Raw genomic sequence first — 8,726 nt, 5'->3', positions numbered from 1 at the left:
GGCGTTTTAAATCAGCTGTTTAAATCAGCTGCCTAAGTGAATAGGGGCGCTAGCTGCCTATATATTGAGATTAATTTTTGGCTTAATATATAGTTAGAGTATTGTTTTGTCTTTAGACTGGTCCCGACATGAAGCCAGCAACTGATTTTGTACCATAATTTTAGTCTTCGCCGTTTAGAGATTAAGATTTAAGCATAGAAATTCAATACATATTTAAAAGTATTTTGGAATATTTGAAACCCTCCCTATTATTAACAAAATACTATCATGGTGGTAAAATCGACATGAAACTATCCTAAATATATAAATCAAGTGGCGCTGAAGGGGTATGTGAAGCAGAAATCTGGAACATATTGAAAGATACACCTAACTGCTGCTGGAACTTGCAACATCACCAAAAGTTAAAATTACAGACAGCAAAATTTTTTGCTTGACTCGCATTATCAAAATTGGGCTGGCGTTTTAATAGTGTTAACAACTAAGAATATTAACATGAACTGATTACAGCTATTTTCCGTTAGTCACGCTCGCACCCTTGTGGAAAGGCCAGAGGCTAGCCAACCTTTCAAGCATTCCGGCGCCTTTGGAGAAGTAGCCGGGGAAGGCTTGTGGAAGAGCAGCAGGGGGAAAGTCCTCCGGGGGCATCGCAAATGGTCTCACCATTTTCTCAAACTTGTCCAGCGACAGGTAGGACCCAACTTCCTGTAGTCTCTCGGGTCCCATTATCGGCAGGGTGTGCTCCTGGAGCAAGGAACAACTTTCGCTGGTTTTGTCCTGGACCAAACATACATTCCGTCAGTAAACTCAAATGAATCTACTAGGAAGCAAGCACAGCTGAGTTTATGTCCGGCATTGTGAATAACCTCTAGGGGAGTGAGATCGGCACCACGACTGAACGTCATTTCAATCCGGAACCTTTTCTCATCTTCTAATGGAACCTGCAAATAAGAAATTTGGTAAGAAGATTGTAAACGCGTCGTATGTTATTAGCAAGTTTTCAAATGTAAGCATGTGAACTAAACGACCTGCCCCTGATCGTCAAGGAAATAGCACATTAAAAACTGCCAGACTCAAGTACATGGTATCACTGGAGGAAAAATCTTCAATACCAGAAAATTATGCCATTTCTGTACAATAAATGGATGAACTGATGCTCGGCTGCAGATCCCAATTAAATACAGAGATCCAAACATAGCAAGATGGTTGCCATGGATGTATAGCTACATGTAATTTTATTCCTTTTCCACATAAGGGAGACCAAAGAAATGCTTAATTGCAAGACATGCTATATGGATTACTCTCCTGGGTATCTTAAAATAGTATCACTGACAAGGCGCTGCAACAAAATTGACAAGGTACAAATCCATTCTGAATAGATAGCTTCTTTTTTTTTTCCAAAAAAGTATCGAACAGATAGCTAGGACTATTAACAGCCTGACTGCCTCCATAGTACTACATCCATTCTCAAATAGATGTCGTTTTAGAAATTTGAGTTTATTCTAAATTAGATGTCGATTTAGGTTTTCAAGGTAGTGTTTTACTAAAGTGTCCATATTAAAGGCTATTGGAAAGTGAAATTTCAATTGAATGAGTGTGGTGGATTAGTGGTTTAGGTGTCATTGATTGAATGTGAGAGAAATCGAGAGGAGTAAACATATCATGGATGAAAGAATTTCTTACAACCTTGTTCTATGTGCCGAAGGCTAATACGACATCTAAAAGAGAACGAAGGTAGTAACAGCTAGTCCGGCACCTCCCATCACATGTAGTTGGTAGAGGGTGTTAGGTCCACTAGTGAAAACAGGACACTTGAGTACAGAAGAGTAGAAGACAGCTTCCTCAAGAAAAGGACTGATACTTAGTCGAATATAAGATAGAATACTAGAAGCTCAAAACCTTTAAGAAATACTAATTCATGAAGACAAGAAATGGAAATATGTAGGATTAACTATAACAGAGAGGTGAAAGATCGTCAAGAGACTTAATGAAAAGATCCATACCTCTGTGTTTTCAAACATTCTAAGCACGATATTACTCATGTAGTCAAGCTCCCTAGTTCTATGTAGACGGTCCAAAGCACTCTGGCAGACAAGGCTATCCTCTCCTTGTAGAGATTCATCCAAGTTGCAGTAGCGAAGGACATTCATTACGGAGTGTATATGAGATTCCTGGTGCAGAAAATGCAGGCAATATGAGTTATAATTCCAAAAAGGTGATAAGAACGAAGCATGCAGCACAAAAAAAATGTTCTGGTGTACCGATGTGAAGTAAAGCCTCGTGCGGACATGACGCTCAGGTGTCCTTACATTGGCATACCTGCGATAAAGTATATTAGCAACATAAACTTTATGTAAATCAGCAAAAAAAAAAGGTAGTTGAATTTCATAAAAATCACAACAAGAAACACATACTTAGGATCTAGGCGGTATTTAGTTTCTCTATCATCTTCATCTTCTTGGTCCAATGACTTCTCACTCGTGGAACTAGATCTTCTTCCATCCTCATTCCTAACTTGAATCTTTTGCTGGTGCTCTGCTTCTTTTGTTGGTAGGAATATAGCTTCATCTTCAATAAATTTTGGTTCGGCAACACTGATAGCTTCTTCACGAGTGTTACGTAGATCAATTAGGATTTTTCCCAGTAAGCGGCGCGCTATCTAGAAAAAAATATGAAAAGATATGACCAAGACAAAGTGAGACAACTTATGAGAAATAGAAATAATGAGAGAATTTCAAAATCGCCTACACAAGGTGATTGATCAACAGAATATTGCTTGTACCATGTAATGGTAAATATACAATCAAACAACATGAAATTGCTTGTGTTAAGGGTACAAGAGTCAAGGGTATTAGAGTCATCTCCTAGTCCTAGGGTTTACCTCATCCACCTCTATATATAGTGGTACCATCTGGACAAAAAAAAAACACTCTGAATAGTAGGTACCACTCAAGCTTTGCCCATTTGGTGTTAAAAAGCCTCCAAGTTCACAGGGTGGAACTTTTTGCAAACAACACATCAATCAAGCATCCAAATCATCATAAGAGCCAAAACTCAGCCCAAAACTTTCAATGGAATGAATTGCAAAGTAATGATGGGGGTACATGGGACATGATGAGAGTTTCACAGGGGGTAAGTGCTAAAATGTTACTTGTAGGGTTTGTCAAAAATTCTCTGACTTGTTTGTTTTTGCAATTTTTGCCAAATAGCTATAACAATGTGACCTGCAACTAAAAAGTCGTCCTGCTCTTGGATTAAAACAATAGTTTTGTTCTCCATTTTTTGTTTTGGCAAAGGATCTTCGGACAGAAGTCCAAAATATTGAAAATCAGAACATAGAAAAGGACTGTTAAACGATTCAATGCTAGGGTTTTCCCTAATTAAACATGATTTTCCCTTCTTTCCCCGACCAGGATGCTCCTTAGTGGCAATTTCATTGAACTTCAACAAGCCATTTTTACTAAGCTGAAAAGGAACCATGAAGCGAACTTGTTACATCATTAACGTCTAGTTTCATAAATCAAAAGATTATGAATATATCCATATATATATTAAGAATGCAAAAATGTCCATGAAAATACAACTGCTGGATGTAAAAATGAGTAATCACTTGAGGGTATTGTATGCATACAATTGCTTATGAAACCTAAGCAGTGAAATCTTGCTCCAGAACAAACCTTTGAGCCAATTTTTAGTTTTTGCTTTGGGTTGATCCCATACTCATTTGGAATGACACCATCAGCAAGTATCTACAATATCACAGTGTCAGGTAAGCAGTGAAAAAAAAATGTTAAAAAGAAACATTCAAGAGAACTCATCTGCCTCAACGAACTAGCAGAAGGACCAATACAACATCCATACATGGATATAAAAAACCAACTTAACAAACCATAAAATATTTCATAATTGACTGATAAACTACACATTAACACCCAAAGCTATTCATGAGATCGCTTCCATGATAGTATACAAGGAAAGTGGCTTTGAATCTCCTGCAAAATACAGAAGACAGAAGCAATGGCCAGCCATAGTCTCTCGCCCACGTCACTTCAGTCAGAATTGTATAACCCATTAACTCAAACTATTTTTTCATATAACAGCATTAAGAAATACTCCTATGTATAAAAATTGAGGATGTGATTTGTCTAGAAATAAATTGCTGACTAGGGATAATGTTGAAAAATGGAAGAAAATTGAGGATGTGACTTGTCTTTCCTGTAGCGAGAAAGAAGCCATTAACCATCTGCTTTTTTATTGTGTAGTGGCTGTTAGGATATGGCATGTGATCTCTGAGTTAGTTGGTTTTCAAATAGGTAAAGATTTTGAATTAGTAGCTAAACATTTGCTGAATAATAAAAAGATGGTTGCGGTAAATATGCTTAGTTCAGTCGCCATGTGGGCACTGTGGAAACTGAGAAACTGTCCTTTCTTTCAAAATGGTGTTTGGAGCAGTTTGTCATTGATCTGGAGAAGAATCATTCCCATGATAAAGAACTGGAGGCTGCTGTGCCCTGCTTGGTACCTCTCCAATTTGGACCAGCTGATTACCAAACTCACCATGGCCTCTTCAAGCCCGGAGGAATTTGGCTAGGAGTGAGAGATGGTCCAGGCGCACAGCCGGAGATGTGTATGATGCCGTGCAAGGGTCAGGCGAGGCAGGAGTAGGGCGGTGTTACCTGGATTCTGGTAGTTTTTCTAAATTTTGCTTTCTGAGCTACAATAGATGTGTTGGAGATACGGTTATGTAAAATCGGATTTGTCCGTTTTGCTAATGCAATTGTGACTGGGGGCTTCAATCCCTGTAACTCTAAAAAAGAAAAAAGAAACACTCCTATGTGGATTGTTACATTTGACACAAGGTGCCCTTGAGGATACATCCAAAGGCCAAATCCAATCACATGATACAGTAGTGCCAACTTAGGGCGATAAAAATCAGGAATATCAATCCTTTTTGTAGCATGTATGAGTTTGTGTGAAGTGATATCACCAAAACTTCATCATTCTATCTACTCAGTGGTCTGTACCAAAACAATACGGCTTTATATTGTACTTCCATATCATTACATGTGCATTAACTGATGCCTCTTCTAAAATGCATGCTTAACAAACATAACTTGACTCAAAAGAGAAAGATTACAGCATGTGTTACTGCATAACTACAGAAGTCAGTGGCAAACTTTCATCATGTATAATAAAAAAAGACACCTTAAAAAAAAACACAAATATAAGATTGCTTACTTGGGCAACTTTGAAGAGCTCTTCCAAACCCTCAAGATTGAGATGAGCATTATGCAAAAGGTCATATCTGCCATTCAATGCATTAGTTTAATTTAGGCATACAGCTTATGCCACTGAGAGTTGTATTATGATGGTGATGTAAATGATCTTGAGAATTCAAAATAATCATATTAGACATTAAGAAGATTTGTTGAACACGTATTTTTTCTATGGTTTTAAAATTTAAACTTTTCATAGTTAAATGTGTAAATTTAAACACCTTCTCAAAGTACGTTAGCTTTGTCTAAGTACCAAGCATTGGAATGCACACTGCAATTAAAAAAGACTTGATTTTTTCATCATTTCTAAATAAGACAATTGTTTGAAGATCACTTACTTGCAGGAGTCATATACATCTGGGATCTGAGTAATGTCAAAACGACTGCATTACAATACAAAGCACAATGAGTGATTCGAATAAAAAAGGAGTCAACAATCAATAAAATTGATTTCTAAAGTCCAAACATCCAGAATAATTCTAAAAGGTAAACACTTTACTCTTTTCTTTCGTTGTACAAGTCTCTCTCAAGTTTTCTCCATCTGGCAAACATCAAGAGGAAGCTTTCACTACCACAAGGCAACCCAGCAGCAATACGAGACACATCAATGGTTGTCTTCCCAAGAGCTTTTGCTTGGTCATATCTAGAAAATGAGCTTGTCAATGCAAGCTTTTCATCTTCACCTTCAGCAAGTAGCTTGACTTGTGCAGTTACATCCTTTGTCAACTTGGCCTAATTAATGTGCAATAAGGGGAAAAAGAACCATATAATCATTATTCGTGATAGTAGAATAGTACACAGCTTAGAAAAATAAGGGTGCATCTCAGGTGCAAATGTCCTAGTTTTTGAAAATGGTACATATTCCTCAAAAAACATGAGTAGAAGCTCTCAAAATTTTGTCAGCTAAAGGAGAGGTTATGCTCTACATCAATGCAAGATTACATGATCAAATTAAATCATGCTTGCGAAATACAAAAAAGACAAATGTTACATGTAATAGTGTGTGAATCTTTTGTCCTTTTGTGCTATTGCACCTAAGATTTGTCTTTTCTGTATTTTGTGAGTGAGATTGAATATGATCATGAAATTTTATGGATGTCGAATATAACCTCACCTATAGCTGAAAACTTTTTTTGAACTTCGACAAATGTTTTTTTGTGGAATTTGCGCCATTTTTCAAAACTGATATGCACCATAAAAATCAAACAACAACCCCATCAGTCTTTGTCCCAAGCAAGTTGGGATAGGCTAGAGATTAAACCCACAAGATCCAACTAAAAAGATGATGAGAAAACAATATTAATAAAAATTGATATTGCTCCTACACTTCTTTTGTATTTGAATATTAGCAACATACCCAAGAAAAATATTCATATGGAAAAAACCATTGGTACAACATTCAGTACGCCATTATCATGACAAGTGTAGCCATTCGAACAAGAGAAAAAATGAAATTCATCAGAAATCAAGCAAATCAATAATTAGAAGATCATTGACACAAGTACCAACCCATGCTACTTCTGTAGGAGATGTTTAAATACGTTGATCTAGCTTTATGTCCACTCAAAATACTTTACCATCTTCGGCAGGAGTTGAGAAGCATGTGCAGGCAATCCTGCACCATCAACCATCCACGGAAACTCCACTGGCTCTTCTGTGTTCTTTGCTTTAGCATTTGAAATGATAATCTCATGCAATCTGGCCTGAAAGGTCAGTTCATTTAATTTCTTGTAAGAATCGATGATGGAGTAAATTCATATGATATATGCATTGTTTCAAAAATCACCCATCTTCCTAGGCAGCAGGGAGCCTAGGCGCTAGGTGTTGGCTGTTGCCACCTAAGTGGCGACCTAGCCCACCTAGGCACTAGGCGCTACCCCATTGCCTGACTAGCACCTAACGGTTTCTGATACATTGGATATATGAGACAAGCAAGGGGATCGTGGGAAGACCTTAACGTTGAAGTAAAGACATGAGAGTTCATTACAGTAGAACTTAGGAATTTTTTAAATAACACTTTTACGGAGAATCTGATTTTCTCATAACAAATCTATTGAGAATGTCAAATGGTCTGAAGAGTTCCAGGGGATGTACATATCAGCACTTATGGGTGTGATTATTAAACAGTACCTGCTGAGCTTGAGATCATAGTGGTTTATAAAAGCTACATACCTAGCGGACTGCATAATTATCTCCCAGATGTTTCAAGGAAAAATTGAAACAAATACCAAGGAACATCTAATTATGCACATCATGTTTATTTGAAACTTCAGATGGCTGTTTGAAACCTAAAAACTTCATAAAAATAAAGTATGTTTATCAAAATATGAAAGCAAACCTTTGCTTCATCCATCTCAATGCTGGCGTGTTCCAGCCCATCTAGCATAGACGAGTCTTTACTTACTAGAGATACCTGAAGAAAATAACACAAATGATAAAGTAGCGACAGAGGAGGAATCAAGCAATAAAAGGGATGTACTAGATCACAAGCAACCAACCTGTATGGGAGTTAGCTGCCCTTCCAAATCAAGAAGGCCTTTGGCAAATGCTGCTGCAGACATCTGAAAGCACACCATTGTGAACATGTGAATTACAAATGACTGTTGATTACCAAGAAATACAGTAAGCCACATTTAGTCATGTGTTTTAACACGAAAGGGATAAAAAAGTTTGCTCTTGTTTAGAAATAATGTAAGGCATGTGTGCAATTTTAATTAGGGATGAAAACGGAACGGGAAAATCCCGTACCGTCCCGGTGCCGTATCCCGATTTTTCCCGATCGTTTTCGTTTTTTCGGGTCTTATTCGGAAACGGGATGAAAACGGTATAGCTCGAGCGAAAACGGTACCGGAAACGGTTTTATATTTTTTCGTCCGTTTTGTAATTTTCCCATTTTTATTCGGGATATTTCCGTTTTAGTCCCGTTTTTCCTTCGCGGGATAAGGCCTAAATACATGAACCCTAGCCCACGAAGGCCCATCTGTAGTTTGCCGGCCTGCTAGCATTTTCCATCTGTCAGACTGTCACCGTTCCGGTCATGTGTCATCCTCATCCACTCGACTCGAGCCATCCCAGCCCTCCCAGCCGCCAGCCGCCGCCCGACAACTCCACAGCCTCCACTGCTCCAGCGCACGCCCGCCCGGCCGGCCGCTAGCCAGCGCGCTCGGCGCTCCTGCAGCTCGCCCGCTCCGCAGCTCCAGCCTCCAGCGCACGCACGCGGCACGCCCGCCCGGCCGCCCGCTAGGCTGCTAGCCAGCGCGCTCGGCGCTCCTGCCGGCTGCCGCTCCGCAGGCCGCAGCTCCGCAGGCCGCAGCTCCCGCTAGCCAGTAGGCAGTAGACGCCCGCTCCGGCGACCGGCGCTCCCGCAGTCCCTCTCCAGCCAGCTGCAGCCCGCTAGCCAGTAGGCAGTAGACGCACGCCCGCGGCCCGCCAGCCAGCTGCCAGCGCGCTCCA

The 8,726-nt window shown here is 39.5% G+C and overlaps 1 protein-coding gene across 1 annotated transcript in view; it reads right to left on the bottom strand.

Moving 5' to 3' along the window:
* Window positions 1–281: 281 nt before the first annotated feature.
* Window positions 282–8,726, bottom strand: part of LOC133913058 (inositol hexakisphosphate and diphosphoinositol-pentakisphosphate kinase VIP2-like) — a 29,154-nt gene continuing 20,709 nt past the window's right edge. Inside the window, exons 19-30 of the mRNA XM_062356100.1 lie at window positions 7,772–7,834; window positions 7,612–7,686; window positions 6,851–6,976; window positions 5,773–6,005; window positions 5,612–5,656; window positions 5,236–5,302; window positions 3,675–3,746; window positions 2,412–2,656; window positions 2,259–2,316; window positions 2,001–2,168; window positions 864–938; window positions 282–774 (exon numbers count right to left, since the gene is read on the bottom strand). Coding sequence (XP_062212084.1) covers window positions 508–774; window positions 864–938; window positions 2,001–2,168; window positions 2,259–2,316; window positions 2,412–2,656; window positions 3,675–3,746; window positions 5,236–5,302; window positions 5,612–5,656; window positions 5,773–6,005; window positions 6,851–6,976; window positions 7,612–7,686; window positions 7,772–7,834 — 1,494 coding nt within the window. The 3' untranslated portion in view covers window positions 282–507. The remainder of the gene's footprint in view (window positions 775–863; window positions 939–2,000; window positions 2,169–2,258; window positions 2,317–2,411; window positions 2,657–3,674; window positions 3,747–5,235; window positions 5,303–5,611; window positions 5,657–5,772; window positions 6,006–6,850; window positions 6,977–7,611; window positions 7,687–7,771; window positions 7,835–8,726) is intronic.

Source organism: Phragmites australis, chromosome 3, assembly GCF_958298935.1.
Source record: "Phragmites australis chromosome 3, lpPhrAust1.1, whole genome shotgun sequence".
NCBI classification, from domain to species: domain Eukaryota; kingdom Viridiplantae; phylum Streptophyta; class Magnoliopsida; order Poales; family Poaceae; genus Phragmites; species Phragmites australis.
The sequence above is the reverse complement of the archived record's forward strand: the minus strand, read 5'-3'. Positions and strand labels throughout refer to the sequence as shown.